We start from the raw sequence: 23,004 nt of genomic DNA, 5'->3' as shown, positions 1-23,004 counted from the left end.
GGCCAGTTAGGAGGTAACTCCTGAACCTTAAAAAACCTGCATTGTGTGATTAGAGTGGAGTCCTCTCTTTCAGACTTTGATATGCTGTCCTAATTTATGGAATACATAATTATAAATATTATTTTCATCTTGCAATGAAATCACTAATCCATCTACATAATTCTCGAGTGCCCATCTGTTTTTTAAGAGGGCAGAGAAAATTGAAATTGGACACCAAATATTCACAGTTGACAATAAAAATCCTAAAATGAGCAATTTCCAATTGTATGGGGTTGCTTTGACCCCAGCTGCACCTCATTTCAGCTCCATAAACAAAGTGCCTCTAAGTGAAAGACTAATGGACGTAATCAACAGTCATTTAATCATCACCACCATCATTTAAGAAATCTTGCTAAAATCCTTTTTGGTATATTTCCCAGTAAGAAAGTGAACGCTTCTAATGACTGGGCAACAATCTCATTTACAAGTTAGGTGGTTTGCTTTAACAAAACTGAAGAAGGAGCTACAGATGGCCTCCTCTAAGCAAAGGTCTCCAGAGTGAATGACGTAAAAATACAAGCATTACTGCCACTCCAGTGTAGTCTGCCCAGCCCAAGTCTGGGCACTAAATGCCTTCCCTGACAAACTCTCAGGGCTCACGTAAAAAGCAAACATGATAATATACATGTGAAAATGCTTCATAAATGCCAAAGTACCATACAAATGAGAGTGACAGCATTCTTATTGCTGTTGGTTGACAAAATATCAAGCAGTTAATATAAATAGCTAAGAGTCCTCAAGCATCAGACAGCTATAAATACGACTTTAGACACAATATTTTATAAATCAACAATAGGATGTGACACATGGTAGACCCTCAATAAATACCTCACGACTGAATGAATTTCAAAAAGGTCAGTTGAAGTACCAAACTTACTGGATTTTATGAGGAGCTAAGGAAAGGGTATATGTCACAAATGAAATATACAAGTCCTTTTGGCTTATTGTTGATTCTGACTAACATCATTAAACACATCCATTAGATCCTTGCACGTCTCACTGGCTGGGTGAGTCATCACCTTCTATAACAATGGAAATTTGGCAACTAACCTGTGTTTATGCACAAAACAAAAGCCAGCTATACACAGAAGGAAAAAATTAAAGGAAACATTGCTCTTCCCCCACCCCAATTATGGAATTAGCTCCTTTTGTTTCATCCCTATTTTCTCAACCACGTTTTCTCGTTTTTCCATTTCTTTTAAAATAAAATCTAGAGTTCAGTCTGGTTGGTATTGTGTCTCCAGCTCCCATATACATAATAGGCTTCCATCAGTATTTTAGAAGAGCCAAGACGAATTAGAGTCTTCAATATTCATATCAGGACTGAGTTATTTATGAAGAAGGATGGCTCTTTTGTTCTTTCTTTCTTTAATCTATCACAGAAGGGACAGGCCACACTGTGCCCCACTGGAATACGACGCCGACAAGTCAGGGAGGCTGGTGGGCAGGTGGGCCAAGTGACGAGGGAGATGCCTGATAGATGTTAACATGTGGGCCATAGATAGAATAAGGCCCAGATGGCAGGAGACACAGCGACGGCCCAGGACTCAGGTTAGCCTGACCCCCTAGGAAGGAGCAGTTAAGATGGCAACAGAAACAGAGCAGATCCCCAAAGTGTCTGAATAAACACGTGCCATCATGTACAAGTGCCATTGTAAGCGTTTATTATCTGCTTGATGTAATTTGTGGAAAATCACTGTAACCAGCATGCTGCTTCGATTTAGAAGGTGAAGACAAGGCAAAGGTTCTGCCATCTGTTTGTCTTCAGTGCAGCTCAGCTGGGTGACTTCTCTCACCCACAGGCCACACGAGGCAGGTTTGGCGGCTGTGGGTGAACTGAAACCACCCACCCGTCGGGTGCTAAGGGGATCCTGAGAGCTGGACTTGACTGAGAAGGAAGAAGTGCTCATCGAGCCTCTCTTCAACCCACTGTCCATGCTGCCTCCCAAGGAGACCACTGCAAACAGAGGTATGTCCAGGCGGCTCTCCCTGCTGAAAACCCTTCAGTGGCTGCCCACAGCCTACAGCATAATTTCCAATCTCTTCCACGTCCTGAAAACCTCCCAGGGCCTGGCTCTCTGCTGCCTGGTTTTCAGCTGTGCCCTTCCTTATGACCTCTGCCCCAGCCTTCCTTCTGCTGGGCCCGTCTCCGGTGGCTTCACCTCCTCCACCTTGAAGCTTCACCCCCAGCCCCGCATCAGCTCCTCTCACAAGGTGGAGGTGCTCCACCACAGAGAGCAGGGTGCTGTCCCTCCTCTGTGCTCCCACAACTCCTGCCTGTTCTGACCCTCCTGGGTATCCTTCTCCCCTGCTAAAGCCCTCGAAGGCAGAGACCACATGCTATCTGTGTTTGTAACTTAGCCTGGTCCTGCCTGGCTCTGGGCAAATGCTCGGTGTTTGGTAGGTGATGCCCAGTGTCTGAGGCAGGTCCACCTGGCTGCCCACAGTGCCATCCTTAGGAGCAGCCGAGGGTGGTCAAGAGCCACCACTTCGTGCCAAGAACCAGATGTGGACTGTCCCCACCAGCAGGAACAAGCTCCCTGGGGCCAGAGGCATCCAGCCAATGCCATTCACAGTGATGAGGATCCAAGCTGGAGTTTTTTAGGTAAGAGTAACAAATGATGACTTTGGACTACAGATGAGAGAGAATACACAGAAAAGGAACATATGTGGGCTTTTTTCTTTTCTTTATTATTGGAAATAAGAAAAGTCCCTGCCTCAAAACATGACAGAATGGCCTCTCCCTCTTATCATATTTCAAAATTAATCTACTCCCAGACAATCTGAAGAGGTTTCCTTCTCGTTACAAGGGGAAAGGGGTGTGGATTTTAGGTCAGCAGATTTATTGTTTCCAGATGTTTGCAGCTCTGGGATTTGCTAAAGGATTTCAGAGAGTAGTGGTGAGGCGCATCGGGGGTGGGGTGAGCAGAATGGAGAGAGAGAAAACAGAGAGCCACACACGCAGGAGAAAGAGTCTTGCAGTGACAGGGAGGATGGCATCTCAGCACACTGCCCTGAGGAAGAGGCTGGAGGCCCTTCTCTATGGCCACATAACCTTAGAAGAAACACTTAGGAAGCAGAGATGTTTGTTTCTAAACTAAATGAAGATCATCATTTTCTTATTACAAACACAAGATCTATACTGTGGCTTACTGTGTCAGCACAAAAAGACCAAGCTTCTGCAACACTGGCAAAGTTTTGCCCTCCTATTAGTGTCAGAAGACAGTTATTCTTTCGAGGAGTCCTCCACGCAGAAGACTTTTCCTGTAAATACGTTGTAAAGATGTGTGCACAGATCCTCACAGCACTGGAAGAAAGAGAGCAACTCCAAGGGCTGGAAGTTCTATTTGAAACTCTGCCCATTTGATTTACAGCAACATCTGGGACGTGAAAATGTTTCGGAAGTAAAAGTGAGAGAAGGAAAAAGCTTGGGGAATATCCTGTTTTGAACCCAAGAGATGCTGTCCCTTGATAGTTTACTGAAGTAACAGATAGTAGATGAACTTCCACAAGGGGTGTTTATGTAGGAAATATGGACCATAAAAGACATAAATACATAACCATCTAGACTGGTTGACTTTCTCTGTAACAACACTCTTTCATCAGAACAAAAACATTTCCAAACCTATTGTTGATTTTATTACAATGAAATTGACACTATGAATCATTTAGTATATATCAAGCCCTTTTCTCCAGGTTTTTTCCATGCCATTCACTAGTATAACAACTATAAAACAACCCTAGCAGACTATGTAAATAATTAATAAAGACAGGTAACAAATATAATATTAATGTATAAAATGCTTTTAATATAGTTGATAGCTATAAGCTTGCACCTTAATCAAGATTTTGCATTTCTTGGTTAAGTCACAAGAAAAAATACTCTTCATTTACTTTTACAAAAGTGAAATAAATTTTAAAATGTTACCTATTTTTTTCATTCAACGGATCTAGGTTTATAATATGCAGAATTTTTTATACCAAGACAATGAGAATAAAATCAAAAGGTTAACAGGGCAATCCTTTACTCCCTGTTCTTTTGCCTTTGCTTGCTTGTTCTTATCAAACTTTTAGAGCAGAGTGAGCCACAGAGGGTACATGTTAATAAACACAGTAGACTGATGAACACTGTCCACTGCCTTGGTAAACACACTGACATTCACCCTGTGCCATCTGCAGCTAGTGAGTTCCCACTGGTCCTCTGGCATGTTTTTGCTCGTACCAGGTGAGCTAGATGCTGACCAAAAGTCAGTTTCTGTGCTCTGAAACCTGATGTAACAGTCAAATATTATGGAAACTGCTGAATCACATGTGTGAAAAGAGAATGGCTGCTTCTATAAAAACGAAGTTGAATGCTTTGGAAAGACACATGAAAGATGGGCTGCTAAAAAAATCTGCTGTTAAATTAGGTGTAGGCGAATTAACTCAAAAAGTCTGCAGAGTCGGCAGAGGGGAGGTACTGAAAAGATCTGGAGAATTTTGCACTCAGATGGTTTTGCTCTTCCCTAAATCAACCCAAACTGGCAACTGCAGCTGATACGTTATGGGTGTTGTTTATTACAAGAAAGACCATATGCAATTCCGCTCAGTAGACCAACACTCAAAACAAAACAAAAGATGACTCAGAATGTCCATTCATCTACTTTAAGTTAAAATGCTTAAGGCATAGTGTTGCCAGTTTTTCATGATGAAGGGGTCTTAATGGGGGGGGGGGAGTGTTAGTGGGCTTCCAGTGTGGTGGATGGAAAATAAAGGAGATGTCCAATGGAGTTGCGTAAGAAAGAGACAGATCCACAGATCTGAGGAAACCTCCCTTGGCTCTTGCAAGTTCTCTGAAAATATCTAGGGGTAAAATAGGTCAGAATTCATACACAGAATGGATGTGATCTTCCAACTGACCCAAAATAAAATCACAGGAGAACCCTGGAGCTCACATCACATCTAAGCCTCTACACAGCTTCATGTTCTTGGACTATATTTACTACTACAGAAGAACTGGGGTTTCAGGAGGCAGATATGAAGGCAAAGGGACAACACCATTAAAGCCAGAGGATTTCCTTAATAGCCCAAACTCATGCCACCCCTGCCCCGCAAGACTGCTCAGGGGAACACTGCGGGGCTTACCCCTTACCTTCTGACGCTGCTGGATGTTGGCCACAGTGTCAGGCTGAAAGTCCAGCTTGTCCGTGCGGCAGAGTTTCCAGTAGAGGATGATGACGATCACCATCACCACCAGCACGGGGATGACCACACCGACAATGACCCACAGGTTGTTGCTCTGGGACTCTGGAGACGGCCTCCTCACCCTGTCCACAGCTGCAGACAAGGAAGAAAGGTCTTTCAATAATTCCTTCTCAACTCCTTTACTGAACTGAATTTGTCTTCTATGAAAAACTTGGAAAGCCCTGATATTTCAGCTCCAGCCGACTGGTTACAGGTTATAATCCTCTGATGACAGGAAACATGAGCAAGCAAACAAACACAACATACAACGTTACATCTAGGATACATCAGGGGTCACAATGACAGATATGATGTATCTTAAGATACGTGGCTAATGTAATGGCAAAGCCAGGTTAATTCCAGGTCTCCTCATTTCCAGCATATTCTCCTAGATCACCCCTAAATTCCCACTGCAGGATGTTTCCATACCAAAAATGGTTCTGTACAACTTTGTACAAAAGAGGCTCTCTTGAAAAGTAAGGGAAAAGCAGCTACTCCTCCAGAACGTAGTCCCAACCATTGCATGACGTCAACAGGAACCATGCCCTTCCCAACTGCACAAGAGTACACGAGTCTGAACTAGGCTTGTGGAAGAAAACCCTTCTGCTCTTCCGCCCTTCCCTCACTATTCAGTTTCTCTGGTTCACAAATGTTTATTAAGCGTGCCAGACACAGTTCTAAAGTTGGGATCCAACAATGAACAAGCAGAGTCCCTCAAGGAGCTTAGGTTCTAGTGGGGGAAAGGGAAAATTATGAAGTAAATGAACCACTAAACAATTTTATATAACACTAGTGCTATATACAAAGCAAAACAGTAAGGAGATATAACAAGAGCACAAATGCAATTGGTTATTTCCACTTTAGCAATTAAAAGAATGATAAAGGTGCCAACGGTCATTGCATGAATAGCCACTAAAGATGAAAACAACCCAAATGTTCCATCAACACACGAATGGATAAACAAAATGTGGTATAGTCTTACAATGGAATGTCATTCAGCTTTAAAAGGAAGGAAATCCTATACATGCTACAACATGGATGGACCTTGAAAACAGTATGCTAAGTGAAATAAGCCAGTCACAAAAGGACAAATGTTGTGTGATTCCACCGATGTGAAGTATCTGGGAAAAAGCTCAGAGACAGAAAGAGCAGTGGTTGCCGGGGGCTGGGGGACGGGGAATGAGGCGGTACTATTTAATGGACAGCAGTAATGGACGCAACGTTGTGGATGACTTAATGCCACTGAACGGTATACTTAAAAGTGGTTAAAATGGCGAAATTTCATGTGATAACTATTTACCACAGTAAAAAAACGATGATCCTTAAGTTTTTCTACGTGAAGCTTCACAGTGTTAATCTGGACACTGAAGTCCTAATAAGCGGCCTGTGTCCCTTCCTAAACCTTTGACACGTGGCTTTTCATCGAAACTGCTTTATTTAAGGGGCCAGTTGTCAAATTTTAAATTCCATGAAAGCAAATCTTACTCCTTTTGAATCCGCCACTCTCCCCCCACTGCCACACCCACGCCACCCTGGCGGGCCCTCACCTCTCAGGGCCTTAGAGCACCAGGCTTCAGCTCCTTCTCAGCGCCCTCCACCTGCTCCTTCTCCCCGCACCCTCCCTCGTCCGCACTCTGTGCTCCTCTCTCGCAGGACTCCTCCCCTAAAGGCTCCCCGGCTTCTCCCACTCTGGCTCCGTGGCCCAAACACCCCCTTCTCCCTAACACAGCCATTAAGGCTGCTTCATAAAATCTTCCTCATGACAATGCGATTTCTCCCTTGTCTAAGTTAGTCTTTTGTTCTTGTTGTCTTTGTTTTGCAAATGGCACCTTATTACTCTTTCAAAATGCCTCTTATTACATAAATGGATCATCTTGATACACTACGCTGCTTTGCTCATTAATCTGGTCACGACGCCAAGCCTTGGCTTTTCATATACACTTGGCTTTTCCCTTCATCTGCTATGATGGTGAATACCTGCTATGGGATCAGAATGCATCTGCTCAAAGATAGAACAACAAAAAAGATACTCAGTGCTAGTTTAAATTTGGGTTTAGACCCCTGAGAGTAACAAGGGAGAAAGCATGCATTCTAAACCAAATGCACTATGAAAAAAGCAAAATTAGAGCAAAGATTGCATGGGACATGGCAAAAAGTGGCAAAGTGCTAAAAATTTATATTTTTTAATTTGGCCTGAATATGTTTTATATATGTAGCTCATTTTGCATAGAAACAATTGACAATATAGAAGCAGTGACAGAATCAAATCAAAGATCTGAGACAAATGGACACTTCCTAGTTCTAACCCAGTAAAACCCTGGAGAGGCAGAGATCGATCAAACCAGGCCCTGACACCTGTGTCCTCGGGGCTGCCCTTGGGCTGGCCCGGGTGCTGGGGGAGGCTTCCTTCTACCGCTAACCCCAGAATTCCAGGATTGTTACCCATGTGGTTTTTAGTACAAAACTGGGGAACGAGAGGTGCAAGACCAGATGGAAGTAGGTTTGAAAGGTGCCCACATCCGATTGCAATTAGCCTTTTTTAAACAATCAAACTTGTGGCTAGAGCAGGCCACCTCTCCAGCAACCAGCAATGTCACATATGAGGAAATGGAAGGAAGTGCTTTTGTTAACTTTTTTCTCACTGCTTTGGAAGAGAACACACTAACATGCAGTCACATCTCAAATACATAACACAAACTGCCAATGGTTATTTGCTTAAACTCTCCCATCATCTTCCATAAGACAGAGAAAGTGTGTCCATCAGCCCTCGTCCTGGTTAGCCTCCAGGGACAAGTATCAATTTCATAAAGAACCTTCCACTACCGAGGATAATTTCAAAACTGTCATTCTTTAAAAACTGCCTTTGTCTCCTACATGTTCTCTGTAAAGAGTCTTTCAATATTCTCTGATGCTGAATTCCTTCTAAACATTTATTTCTTATTGGGAGCAAGTTTCAATGTACCCTTACAAGGACAGCTCTCTGGATCATAAAGGAAAAGTGTCCACATTAAAATAGCAGTCTTACTCATAAAGGTATATTTAGAGAAACACACTCTTCCATGCCTCTCCTTTTTCTTGATTTTAAATAACCAAAATCTGAGCTGGAAGAGAAGGTACTGGGAGCGGGCACTGCCGGGCGGGCAGGAGCCAAGACCTTCCAACAATAATAAAGAAACACCAAAATACCTCTTTCTAAATTGTGGATTGGTGTGAGGACAGGGTGGGGGAGAAAGAGGATTGAAAAGGGTAAGGATCAAGGACCTCTTTGTGTTAAAAGGCCCTGAAGGAAGCCAGTAACTCCAGAGCGCACCTCCCAGCTTCCTGCGTGACTCACTGTCCCCACCAACGTTCAACAGATGACATAGAAGGTTTTGGAAGAAATACAGAGCAAACACATTATTTTACCTAGGACAAAATTTCCACAAAGAGAAGCAGTACAGGCGTGGGCATAGATGTTAGCGTTGATGTAAGGTACTATAAATCGCAATAGCACCACAAACACAAGTGCGAGGTAGGAAAAATAGCGCAGGCGACAACTCCAAGTGATTGAAATCCACCATAAAGAAGGTCTTGGCGAGTGAATTTTAACAACTGGCATCTTGTGTAAGTGCCACTCCATAACAAGGGTTACACACACATCAGAACGAGTTAAATTCAGAGCTCACTGTCAGGACAAACTGTCCTGGAGCCAGCAAAGCCCAGACGGTGACACGTCACGGACTTACGCTGGGCAATAGCGCCTTGAATCCGGTAACCCAAGATGATGGCTGCCCTCTGGAGATCGATCCTGTTAATCAGATCTGAAGACTTGACGGCGCTGAGTCTCTCTCCGTCTTGATCCTCCACAAAGTAGATGAGCTGCACGGGATTGTCATCTCCCTCTAGTCTGGACACATTCACCACCTGAAAGATAACAGGAACCATTAGCGTTCTAGAAGCTCATGTTTCCAGATGCCCTTTCCCAGGTCACTTAATCCCGACTGTGTCACTTGGGATTTATTCCAATCCTCATAAGCTCCTTATATCAGTCAGGCCCCAGAATCGCCACAATGCTCTCTCTGGATGGGAAGGACAGTTCAAATGAAAGTTCCTTCACACAGAATAACAAATGGCCCTTGTCTTGCTCAACATCTTCTCTGAGACAAAGGGACAAGTAGGATATGTGGAACGTAGGACTGGCGAGTCCAGGTGGTCTAGAGTTGTCACCAACAGGCTCCAACATGCCCACCACGTCATTCTCCCAACATTCACGGCAGGGTTAGGTCCATCCCTGGTTCTCTGATCCCTTGGTGGTTCTACCCAATCCCTCTTGAGTCTATTAGCCTGTCCTCGTTATTCTTCCAGGGCTGGGTTTCCCAGCCTCGGCTTTATTGACATTTTGGGCCAGATAATTCCTAGCCATGGGGAGTACTGCAGAGTGGTTGGCAGCTTCCCTGCCCTCTGCTCTCCAGGCGCCAGCAGCAAGTGCCCCTCCCAGCACTACCCAACGTGACAACCCAAATTGCCTGCTGGCACTGCCAAAATGTGCCCTGGAGGGCCAAATCACCCATGCCCAGCCAAGAACCACTGGGTCTAAGGATAACAGACCTCATAAATTCGTACTCTTGTGGGTCAAATAGTACTTTAATTTAGTCCAAAACTTCTCTCTGGTGTTAAAAGGCAGTCCTTTGACATCAGTATTTCAAAATCTAGTACACTCGACATATCACAGTTTTGCATAAATACAGCTTTTTATTTTGTTGCTGTTTCTCTTAATACTATGCAACAATTTTTTTTAAGAGGCAGAGTTTCATTCTGTCACCCAGGCTGGAGTGCAGTGGTCCGATCATTGCTGGGACCACAAGCACGTACCACCACGCCCAGCTAAAATTTTAAAAAAATTTGGTAGAGATGGGGTCTCACCCTGTTGCTCAGGCTGGTCTCAAGCAATCCTCCAGCCTCAGCCACCCATACAAGCATGAGCCAATGTGCCAGGCCCGCGCAACAATTTTACTGCCCCTTTAGACTCCAGCAAAAAACACTGGGCGGATTTCCTGAGAAAAGGATCAACAATGACTCCGAGCCCTTTATTTCACACGTGCCATTTAAACTGTCGGTCTCCACATTTGCCATTGGTGTGTACGATCTGCAGCACGACCCCTGCTCTGCACACAGCTGCTGGACTCCGCCTACACCAAGGGAAACTTCTGACAAATCAACAATTTCAAGATTTCACTGTGAACTCCTTCTTCCACATCATGTCTAAAGATCCTTAACAACACAGGTCCAAATTCTCATCCCTTGGGGATCTGTTTTTACACTTCATCCTGAGAAGGACGTCTGTCTTGCCCTCTGGCTGCTGTCTCACGGCCGCTTCCTGACCGCTTCCCTTCCCCAGCCACGTGCGCCCTCCCGCACACCCACGCGGTGCTCATTGATTTTTCACCAGCCTTTAGAATGGAACACTGTCTAAAGGATACTGAAAAGGAAGCAGATTATATCCACCTGTCGCTCTACCCGTGTGCCTGTGTATCTATTCCATTGAAAAGTTCTGATCAATTTTAAAAGTATGTTTTTTTCTTATATAAATCACAATCTCAAATATCCAGTGATACCCACTTTGATTCAAGATTCTACAAGTTTGTCCAGCGCTATAGTTTGGATATTTGTCTCCTCCAAGGCTCATGTTGCAATCTGATCCCCAGTGTTGGAGGCAGGGCCTGGTGGGAGGTGTTTGGGTCCTGGGGGCAGACCCTTCACTCCCCAGAGCCATGAGTGAGCTCTCACTCCGTTAGTTCCCGAGAGAGCTGGTTGTTCTCTCTCTCTTCTTCTCCCTCTCTCGCCATGTGATCGCTACATGCGGCTCCCCTTGGCCTTCTGCCATGAGCAGAAGCAGCACGAGGCCCTCACCAGAAGCAGATGCTGGCGCCATGCTTCTTGTACAGCCTGCAGAACCCAAAGCCAAATAACCCTCTTTTCTTTATAAATCACCCAGCACCAGGCTTCTTGTACAGCCTGCAGAACCCCGAGCCAAATAACCCTCTTTTCCTTATAAATCACCCAGCCTCAGGTATTCATTTGTAGCAACACATGCAGACAAAGACATCTAGTGTGAAAGTCAGTAAAATCTAATTCCAGCACCCTTTCTAGGTGACTGCTAATCAGATTCATAGCTCGACGATACAACCCTGGTGTCACGGAGTCATCACTTTGACTAACATCTTCAATTTCATTTTTAAAATTACTTTCTGACTAAAATCACATGTCTCTATAGAAGTTATATAGTCCATTGGAGAAGTTTTAAAAAACACATGCAAAAAAGTATAAAGAATTAAAATGAAACTTGCCTGGTCACCTGAAATTCAACCAACTGAAGAAAATCACTATAAACATTTTGGCATATTCCCTTCCATTCTTTTTTCCCCATGAATTCTATGTTAATATTTGGATTATGTTGCATACATCCTTTTGTAGCCTCTCTTCACTTGAGCATTTTTCTTTATCATTAATTTTTTTAAATGGCTGCATAATATTCCAACATGTACAGATTTACTATAACTTATTTACACAGTCCCCAAATGCTGGACACCTAGTTGTTTCAACATTTTCACTCTTACAAATTAAGTTTCAATGAAGAGCCTTGTACTGTTATACACAAATCCTTATCTACACCTTCATGTGTGGTCACTCTAAAGGGGGAAGAGAAGCAGAGTGTAGCTTGTAAGTAATTTGTCAGATGGCACCTGGACAGCTCGGTTAACTTTCACAAATCCGTATTCTTACTTAGGGAGCCTGCGTATGTAATTTAGCACCATATTACACAGTTTTGTGGTGCCCTATAGCTGTTTTATGGCATAGGTTATCCCACATTCAGAACTTGAGCTCTATGAAGCTAGAACTTCATAGCCTTTGAATAAAGCAAAGCTTTTATATTACAATTTAATTTTTATTCTTTGTTTACTCTCAAATTTCTCTATAACTTACTGCATCTGTCAAAGGAACTATTTTAGAAACTTAAGCACTATTTTAGAAACTTAAGTTCCGGGAGGGGAACAAGGAGCAATGCTGAGAGGGAAACACATGGGAAAGAGTTGGAGAATGAGGACGCAATTCTAGGCGAAACCACCCCGCCCCCCGCCACCCAGTAATGCATCTTTTTCTCTAATGCCTCCTACCCACTCACCTCCCCATCCTGCCTGGAGCCCACACCCTGTCCTTCACAGTTCTACCCTGGTGTTTTGTTTCTGAAATGCCATAGCTCTAAACATCCCATTTCCTAGCTCGACAAGACAGCAGTTGGTAAAGAAAAAGAATCCACATAATTCATATGGGGATGGAAATAAATGACGGCCCCAACCTCCAAGTTTCTGGGAGTATGTGCATTTTAAAATGGGTCACTTTTCAATTCAAACAAATCTGTCTTTTGTAGTCTGTCTGCCAGTTTACCAAAGTGAAGAAGCTTTGGGGTAAGATGAGACGACCAGGTTGGCAGGAGGCAGAGAGAAATGAAATGCTAGAATGGTGGGCAGAGAATTTCCCTCTTTCTGATCTCTTCAGGTCTCTTCCAGCTGACTGACTTCCCTCGACAATGCTATCAACAGTACTTACCATTCCATAAAATAGGCTACATTTTTGTTAATTAAAAAACTATTCTTTGAAAAACAAGGTCATGCGATAGCATGGCAACCCAGTAACACAATTCTTCTGCGATCCTGCCCAAGGCCTACACCAGCTACTTACTGAGGACCTGGTAAATAATTTGTCTAGACTCTAGTTGAACTCATATGCTGCCAATTCAGTTGCTACCTAATATAGCAATCAGTCAAAATCAGCACTTTTTCATGGCATTTCCCATTTGCATAAAAATACAGGTTTTTCGATGGCTTGCGTACACACTCTCCCTCTCCCCTTCCCCTCGTCCTTTGAGCCCCTAGAGTACCTGTACCACGCTGTTCCCCGCGGTGATGGTGGCCCTCCTCCACATCCGCCTTCGGGTGGACACCTCGCTGAGCAGCTGGGCCAGCTTGCGCTCCATCTCCGCCTGAAACACTTCATTCTGGAGCTGCTTCTCCACGACGCCCAGGAGGACTGTGTTTAAACGGAGACATACACAGCACCCAAAACAAGTCAGTGGCGGAAAGAAAAAGGGTGCGCGTGTGTGAGTGAGAGAGACATATTGAGAGAGGGTGAAATTAATGCAGGATTCCTATAAAATGGCAATCCCTAGATAGGAGACATTAAAAGGGGAAAAAAGCGAACGGGGAGAGGGAGAGCCCAGGAAGTACAGCTCATGAGTCTTATCGATGGCTCCAAGCTCTGAGTGGTACCCCAGACGCTGGCCAGAAGTCCCAGGAACTCAGCACTGCAGGAGCTTTGGAACTAAGAGCATCTACACAGGATCAAACATTTTGTCTGCACGTATCTCAAAACTTCTGGAACCAGCGTGAGTTCCTATCTTGTCTTAAGACTTGGACTCAAACTTCCTTGAGAAAAGGGTACCCACCTACCTACTTCAGTTACCTGCTTTAGACAAAATTATCTAAAAGACAATCAGCTTGTCAGAGTGGTCTAGGAGGAAGGAGCATGTGCTTTTCAACCAGAACTGGTTTCAATTCTCTTTGAGATACAACCATGGGCAAGTTACTTACTTGCTATGAAAATTATCTGGAAAACGGGACTGATGTACCATCTGAAGAGGTGGAGCCTTTACATAGGATGCTGTATGTTAAGCAAGGAGAACTTGCAAGGTCGAGGAACCCCGTAAATGGTGACCATAGCTACTCTACATGTTCTCTCTCACGCCCTGTGACTGTGTTGCTTACACACTGGGCATCCGTTGAGCACATAACTATCCATTAGACTTTTGTGTACCAGGTTAGAAAACCTTAATCTGCAATATCATAGCTCTGAATATCTGACCCAGTCCCACAAGACAAGAAAAAGCTTCCTATTAATATTTGCTCACCAGGCCACCTTGCTTGTCCTTATTAAACCAGATAAATAATACTTTTAGAAGAAAAAAAAAAGATCATTGCTTCTGAACCTCTCCTGTTCTGGGTCAGAAGATTGTCAGTTCCTGTTAGACTCTGCCCTGGACTTGATGTATGATTTTAAAGAAAGCCAATCCTTTTTGTGCCATAACTCAGTGGGACACATCCCCACAGCCAAATCCAAATCCCTTTCTCATTCATTTTTTGCCAAGAATTTAAGGTACATTTTGCCCTAAATTTAGCAAACAGGAAAGGCAGCATCCTTCTCAATATGCCCAGACAGACTTCTTATTCTTACAGTTCCCAAAACATTACGTAAGTTAAACATACCTGTTCTGACCCAAGAGGACTTCAACAGCTGAGATAAGTTGAGCTGTGGGTACTGGAAGGCTACAAAAGAGAAAGAGGGAAGCAGAAAAAAATCTGTTTAAAAAACACCATGTTTATGACAAAGTCACAACACATTATTTTTCCTATACTGTTTAGATTTGAACATGAAAGAACAAAATTCCAGACTGGCGTGAAGACACAGAGAATAGCAGTTTCTGAGCACACTGGTCTCAAGGAGAAAGAGAGGAACAATAAAACGTAAAGGGCTGGCTCCAGCCACACCGCGGGACACTGCTGCACAGAGAGGTCACCCACGAGTTCTCCGTTAGATGTCACTGTTCCAGAGCAGTGCGTGCTCACAGTATGCCCCTCACAGCTCTAGGTTTTCCCAGCAATGACTGGGGGTAAAGTGGCCGCTTGTCATATAGCCCTGGTGCACCCCTGTAGTCCGGCACACTTACTGTTTTAGCCATCACGCACAACGGAAAGTTGCTATTTATAAATAACAACTTTATCCCTGTCTACTTTTGTATAGAGCAACTCGTAAAGTTATTCTTTTTAGTTTCATTAACAATAGACTGAAATACATTAAAAGTCATTAGGCCATCTGTTTCATTTTGAAAAAGAATCTGATATTTTTTTTTTCCCTAATTTCGACCCTGGAATCTACTGTGTTTTGAAGTAAACATTCTCCCCTTCTCCCTTGCTGCTTGCATTTGTACTGTGAATCTAATTATTTCAGCCAGGAAGAAAGGTTTTGTTTGTTTTCATTTATTACTTTTATTTTAAAATTTACACAGTGGAATTTACTCTTTTTGGTACACAGTTTTGATAAATGCATAAAGTTGCGTAATCACTGCCATAAGGAAGATACAGAACAGTTTCATCATCCCTCCCAAATTGCCTTCTGCTGCATTGTTTGTCATCAAACTCTCCTCCCACCCTTAACCCCTGACAACCACAGATCTGCTCTCCATCCCCGCAGTTTTGTGTTTTCCAGAACTGGGGCACTTTCTAACAGTGTCCCTTTACTCTCGGAAGAGAGTAATAAAGCCAGGTGCAGTGGGTGAGGAGGGCTCAGGAGACCCCCTGGCTTGAATCTGAGAAGTTCCAGTATTATCTGATTTATATTCTGGAGTTCAGTCCAAAATTTCTTTGGAAAAAAAAAAGGGCCCAGTGAAAATACTCTGTATGATACCACAATGGTGAATACACATCCTTACACATTTACCCAAACCCACAGAAAGCACAACGCTAAGAACGAACCCTCGTGTAAACACGGACTCTGGGTGACGGTGATGTGTCAGTGCAGGTTCACGGATTGTAACAAACGCGCCACTGTGGGGTGGGGCAGGGGGTTGGTAATGGGGGAGGCTATGAATGTGTGGGAGCAGGGGGTATATGGGAAAATCTCTGAACCTTCCGATCACACATGCTGTAAACCCAAAACTGCACTTAAAAAAAACAAATCTTTAAACAACATTTTAGAAACAGGCCCACCAAAAAAGTACCTACAGCCCCCGCCCCAGCGCTTCCAAGGAGCTCGGTACTCACGCTCTGCAATCTGCAGCACCGGGTAGCCCAGGTAGAAACTGAACTCCACCACGCTCAAGTTCCTGAGCAGCTCACTCACTTCTGAGCCATTCAAAAATCCCTGTGTGCTTTTAACCGCAAAAATAATATTCACCGGGCCCCGACGGGGAGCCGCCCTTGAGGAACTGACGGTGATATTCAAGATCTGAAAGAATGAAGTCAGAATAAGCTTCTACAATAAATTAAAATATTCACCTGAAAGCCTGACTGTGATCTCTCTCTCACAAGTTCTCTCACGGATTGTTTAAAAGGAGGTAAAGTTTTTAAAGGAAAGAGGAACTGGCTTTCTAACCCAGTTTTCTTTCCTAAGACTTTAAATGCTCAATTTTAAAAACTGTTTCTCGCATTGAGGGATGAACTGAGCACGAGTATTTATAGTCCTCCCTCTCTCCCTCCTACCCCAAATCCCACTCAAATAACTGTTAGCCGAACAAAGGGGAATAAATCCACAGGAGCACTGAGACTGGAAGAAAACCTGAGACTCTGTCAGACTTCTGGAATATGGAGAAAGGACGGATCACAGGGATATAAACCAGAACTGAGGGAACGGAGGTCCCAAACACACACCGGCACGGCCCGCAGCAGAGCTGAGAGCCCTTCTCCCCAGAGGGCCTGGGGGCTGCGGCAGAGGTCGGCGGGAGTGAGACCCAGATGGGCTACAGAGTGGTCAGCAGCAGGATTAACTGAGAGCCTGTGTTCCAAAGAGCTGAGGCAACACCCTCCCCTTCTTTCCCAACTGCCACACCCAGGCTAACACAGGGGTGCCAGCGGCAGCTACATCTTCTCGCAGAATAGCCCAAAGAACTGCTCCCTGAGGGAAATGGACCGCCTGCCCGAGGGGACTAGAAGACCTATGGTGGGTGTAGGCTCTAAGCAAGAAGCTGGGCAAAGACTGAGATAACTCCAGTGCACACAAGAGACAAAGAAGGAAAGAAAATGGAGAAGAAAAAAAAAAGCAGCCAGCTCTCAGCTCTGCCCTGAGAAACATGCTAAAGTGCCCCATCCCCAGAGAAAAGACTCCTTATCTTGACACTGGACAGAGGGTGTTCTCCGTCTGCCCCTGACCACACACCACACCCAGAGAGATGTCGAGAGGCCCATGTGGACATTCTGCCCGGCACCCGGCGCTCTGATGAACTCTCCCATCAGGAGAGGGGCTGATGTAGAAACAGACCCCACAGCTGAAGGGGAAGCCATAGGAGCTGCCCAAATAAATAAGCTGGTTCCTCATTCCTAACAACCAACCAACCAATGGTCTCCAGACATTTATAGAAACTAACAGCACAAAAGCAAAGGACCAAGATTGACGCACAGAACGATGCAGGGAAAACCAAGATAACTTAGGAAATGGAAGACAAATTTTTTTAAATTCTAAATAGTGTCCACAGAGAGTTTCAGGGTGATACTGTATCATCCTTCAAGATGATCCCACAGGACAGGCTACAGTGCAAAAGGAGCAAAGAACAATGAAAAAAAATGACTGCTAAAAAAAAAAAATTCAATAGAGGGATTGAATAATATAATGGACACAGCTGAAGATTAAATTAATGACTTGAAGAACAAAGTTTAGTAATTCTGTACAAATAGAGAATAAAAGAGATGGAAAATATGAGGAAAAAATAAGAAACATGGAAGGTGGATCCAAGAGGGCCAAAATTTAACATCCATTTCAGAAAGGGAGAACAAAGAATATGGAGGAGAGAAGAAAGAAATATAAAAACATTAGCAGTATCCACAATACATACAAAGCCAGTTCTTTGCAGCTATACCCTGTGTCAAGAGTGAAGCACAGCATCCCACGGTATTCCATGTTATGGAATGGTTATTCCACGTTATGGACTGGTATTCCATGTTACATCTATGTAGGCATCCCCCCATTGGATGTTAGGTTGATACCATTCCTTTTGGAACATTCTTGAATTTCCTGCATGTGGTCATGTCTTCATCTCACCATATCTGAGCTCCCTGGTGAGCAGCTACTCTGAAACCTTCAGAGATGCTTAGCTCATCTATGCTGCGTAGACCCTACTCTAAAGGTAGGGATCAACACTAGCCCACGTGACCTGATTTCCTCCCCTGGAGGGAACAGAGTTAAGCACATCGTAAATGAAACGCTGTGAAATAATTTCCCCTTTCAAGGATAAGGCATTCCGTTCTGCCTTCAGTGATACTCTCACCTGCACCGTGAGGTTATATGTCCCCTGGTGGTGTTTTCTCACTTCAAAGAGAGCTGTCATTAGGCCTTTCTCGATGCGCTGGGTGAAGTTGCAGAAGCCAGTATCCACACTTGGAGGCACAAACTGAAGTACTGAAAAGAAGGACAGCAATCAAAGTCCCACGAACAAGGTACTTCTTAAGTATTAAGGAACAAAGAGGGAAAAAAATAGTACCTAAATCAACTAACTCATCCATGGCATGGGGTTAAGTACTGTGATATGCCATTTCTATGTACTAATATTATCTCATGGAAATGAAGAGAGCAACTTGTACCAAATGAATACATGCAACAGGAAGGCAACTGGTATCTTTTTTTTTTTTCTTTCTTAAGACAGAGTCTTGCTCTGTCACCCTGGCTAGAGTATGGTTGGTGTCATCACAGCTCATTGCTACCTCAAATTCCTGGGCTCAAGTGATCCTCCTGCCTCAGCCTCCTGAGTAGCTGAAACAACAGGTATGCACCACCACACCTGGCTAATTTTTTCTATTTTTGGTAGAGATGGAATCTCACTCTTGCTCAGGTTGGTCTTGAACTCCTGACCTCAAGCAACCCTCCCACCTTGGCCTCCCACAGTGCTAGGATCACAGGCATGAACCACCATGCCTAGCCAACTGGTATCATTTTAAAATGGAAAAATACCTGGCACAACAAGCTTGAGCATTAGAAGCTACAACTGACTGAAACATTTCAGATATACATAAATTCATTATAGATAAATTCTTAAGTATTTATGGGTGAAATGACATAATATCTGTCATTGCTTTAAAACACTCTACTGTCCCCAAAATGTTCATGGGGGATAGACAAAACAAAATTGGTAAAACATTGGTAATTTTTTAATTACAGGCATACATGAGCTTAAGATGTTATTCTCTTGACTTTTGCATATATTTGAAAATGTCCATAATAAAAAGGTAAGTACAATCTTAAGGAATTACTGTTAACTTTAGAGGGTGTGATGATATTGTAGATAGATGTATATGTATGTGTGTACACATATGTGTGAGTATATATACGTTTAATAGTCTTTAGTTTTTAGAAGCATGGGCTGAAGTATTTACTGGTGAGATGATTTGATGCCTGAGATTTACTTTAAAATAATGTGAGAGGAGGGGAGGCGGATAGGGGTACAGATTTAACAAGACCAGCCAGGAGCTGAAAATTGTTAAAGCCATAGGATGGGTACATGTGGGTTCATTAAACGATTCTGTGTACTTTTGTATGTGCTTGAGACTTTCCATAATTATAGAGTTTTTAAAAAATTAAATAATAAATTTTAAAAATTATTCCCAATTTTTAAAAAATTTTAAAAATAAAATGAAATTCTATTTACAAAAAAAACAACTGTGCTCAGTTGTCTCACCTGTTTGAACTTGGAACCTGGACTCTGGCACCAGGAATGAAGGTTTCACAGACAGGATTAAAGGAGACTGGTCACGCACGAGTTTACTGTTTATAAGTACATTTATGACCGATATCGCCGTGTAAACGAAAGGACCAGATGTTACCAGAAAAGTGAAGTCAGTGAATAGTTCATAAACCTAGGGAAATAAAAAATACAAAAGACAATTCAAACCTAAAAGAAGTGGTATTAGACAAATATGAAAAAAAAGTAAAAAAATAAACTGGCAGTTTCAAATGAAGGAGTGAGTGGTGCTTCACAGATAGTCACAATTTTATTTTAGTTATTCATTTTATTCTCTGCCAGCCTTCTCAAAAACAGCACAAAATTACAAGAGCGGTGAGAAAGAATAGTTAATAATATGAACTGAATAGTAAGTTATGGAGAATTCAAGGTGTTTGTTGTATTTCAACCACACAGAAAGGAACCCTTATGCTACTGAGCAGCACAGTCCAAAATAAATATAACAGGAGCCACTTAACACAGTCTGCAAATTTCTAGTGGCCATATTAAAAAACATAAGAACAGGTAAATTAATTTTAAATATGTTTTACCTAAGCCAACATATCTGAAATAGCATTTCAATGTGTAGTCAATACAAAAGCCATTAATGAGGTATTTTATGTTGCTTTTTTCACTGCATTTTTGAAATCTGGTGTGTATGCTACACCCACAGCATGTGTCAATTCAGAAGAAGAGCCCATTTCACAGGCTCTGGTCATACATGGCTCCCGGCTCTGGTCCGGGATGTCACATCTCTAGACAGAGCATGGCTTTCAGGGCTCACTGGGGAGAACACATACCAGCACAGGGTCCAGCATCAAAGATTTGGGACTCTACCTCTGTCTCACACTAAATATACAGAAAGACACATGTGTATTCACTCTAAAATCTAATTTAAATTCTACTCCAAGTCCTTTAATGGGCATCGAGGGAAGCAGAATCGTTAATGCCCAGACCTGCCACCTCTGGCCCAACAACCTCTTTGTTCCAACTCTGCCAACACATCTCCCCATGGACTAAACCTGACCTCATCTGGGGTCAGGAAAGCCTTCTCTGATGCAGTAACGTTTGAGTGGAGATCCAGAGAACAAGTAGGAGATAACCAGGACAAGGCGGGGAAGGAAGGAAGGAGAATGATTCCTCGGAAGTAACCTGCATCCAACCCGCCCCTGGGTCCTGGCAGCCCTGGTCCCGTTAGACATCATGCTCCTAAGCCGCAGGGACTCACCTTGAGCTCCACCGCACGGTTGAAGTGAATCCTCAACACTTCTTTGATTGATGTGATGATGTACTCCTGCACCGCTCTTCTGGCCAGCACTACAAATTAAAGCCAACCACCAAATGCATTTTAGCGTCATTATGAATAACAAAGGTGTCACACTTCCAGACACCAACTGTGTGCCAAAGTGTGTTAGCAGCTTCGAAAGTCTTTTTGTAAAAATAAGGCCCCCGACCAGGATAGAACAGAGCTTAAGGATGGAACCGCTGCTGATTACCTATAGAGGAACAGCAGGGAGGACCTGGAAGGTAGCAGGTAAACTGTGCTGGTACTGTCTGTGCACAGCAATCCCCTTTGCCTCTGGCAGGTGAGATCAGGAATCAGCAGCCATGATCCAGCCAGGGGACAAATAGCTTCTAGTTCTCGTTTCCACCTGGACAGATACGAGGCTGTCTTCTGGCTATGGCCCCAGTGGCAAAACACAAGGCTTTAAAAGCTCTCAGAAGTAATATTTTAAAAGGCCTTAAGATGTTACTCAACAAAACTAGATGACCTTTTTCTATAAAATGAGGTCTCCTATCCCAACTTTTCAAAACACAAGAGGTTTTACCACTAATAAAGGGGAAAAAAAGATTTTCAAAATTCCCATGTATTAATTTTTATGTAGAAAATATTTCTCATACCAAAGTCTAGTTCTGTTTAACGATTTTCTCATTTAAAAAGTTTTATGTGAAAGTCTATACTAGTAAGTAAGCCCATTTCTCAGTGTTTAGTAAGCTTGTTCTTTCCCCTTTTATTTTTTCTTTCCTTCTCCATCAACCTCCCACAAAGCACAATTGGAATACATTTGCTATTATTATTCAGTTTCTCATTTCCTGATTTTAATTTTTAAAACCAGAGACACAATCACTCTGTACTCTTCATTTGTTTAAAAAAAATGTTTAAGTAATATTTGATTGTTTTTTTCTATGAATCAGTGATGTACATTTTTTTAAAAAGGCGAATCGGGGGCTTCTTTAGTTCCTGAGAACATGAGAACAGATCCATAGCCCCACACGTCGCTGGGTTACACCAATGGCCAACGCATGGCCCACGCAGGCTCTAAGGGGGCCAGACTACGCTGTGGATTGTAAAGGGAAAGACAAAATGAGTGGGGAGGGAAGGGGGAAGAGTGGAAAGCAGGAAAGAAACCTTATTTAAGGAAGGGAATGAGGAGAGAGGGGGAAAGACAGGGGAAGGGAAGGAAGACGAGGGAGGAGAAAGAGGAGAGGAGGAGGGAGGGAGAGAGGGTCTCAAGAGCTAAACGTGTGGGAAGCGGAGGCAGAACGGGAAGTCAGAAACAGAAAAACCCTACTGAGGAGAGTGGGAGTTGTATTGCAAGTAGCCCCCTACAGCTGAAGGAATCACTCGGTAGACCCAGGGCTACTCTGCACAGCCCCCAGGGCCACCAGCACAGCCTCCACCTTCTCTAGCTTATCTGAGTAAGACGCAAAATTGCAATACTGGCAGAAAAGGACATGAGTCTTTGGGAAAAGGGATCATCTGCAAATGATCATCTTACAGATGTTTCCCCAAATGTCCAGAGCTAAGAGGAGAGCGGTGAGAGAGACCTCCAGAGGGGGCACAGAGTCAGAAAGGTCCTGGACGGGAAGGGCAGCAGCCACCTGTCCCTGGATACACACGGCCAAGTACCTTCCTAAGAGTCCGCCATGGATCAACAGCATCTAGGGTGGTCCTGTTTCACTACACAGCTCCATAAAAAAGAATCCTTTCAGGGGACAGGGAATGACCTCAACCCCCTCTCTGGACTCTCTAATAGATAATTACTACAAAGAAACCAAGGTCAACTCTAAATGAAGACTGGAAATGAACCCATACTTCCTCTGGGGGAAAGGTATCACTGAAAGCAAAAGATGGCATTTATCTCCACTAAAAAATACAATGTAACACCAACGCACAACTCTGGACATTTTCTGAAACTGCACACTTTCAATGGGCAAATTTTACT

General features: G+C 43.4%; 1 protein-coding gene across 1 annotated transcript in view; it reads right to left on the bottom strand.

Annotated features, from left to right (window-relative positions):
* KIAA1549 (KIAA1549 ortholog) overlaps positions 1 to 23,004 on the bottom strand; it is a 103,418-nt gene that overhangs the window by 42,597 nt on the left and 37,817 nt on the right. The window contains exons 3-10 of the mRNA XM_045564137.1: positions 21,006 to 21,094; positions 19,736 to 19,913; positions 18,332 to 18,462; positions 16,116 to 16,299; positions 14,562 to 14,621; positions 13,181 to 13,329; positions 8,988 to 9,165; positions 5,171 to 5,355 (exon numbers count right to left, since the gene is read on the bottom strand). Of these exons, the coding sequence (XP_045420093.1) occupies positions 5,171 to 5,355; positions 8,988 to 9,165; positions 13,181 to 13,329; positions 14,562 to 14,621; positions 16,116 to 16,299; positions 18,332 to 18,462; positions 19,736 to 19,913; positions 21,006 to 21,094 (1,154 nt within the window). The remainder of the gene's footprint in view (positions 1 to 5,170; positions 5,356 to 8,987; positions 9,166 to 13,180; positions 13,330 to 14,561; positions 14,622 to 16,115; positions 16,300 to 18,331; positions 18,463 to 19,735; positions 19,914 to 21,005; positions 21,095 to 23,004) is intronic.

This window comes from Lemur catta, chromosome 11 (genome assembly GCF_020740605.2).
Source record: "Lemur catta isolate mLemCat1 chromosome 11, mLemCat1.pri, whole genome shotgun sequence".
Taxonomy (NCBI): Eukaryota; Metazoa; Chordata; class Mammalia; order Primates; family Lemuridae; genus Lemur; species Lemur catta.
This window is presented reverse-complemented; position numbering and strand designations above follow the sequence as displayed.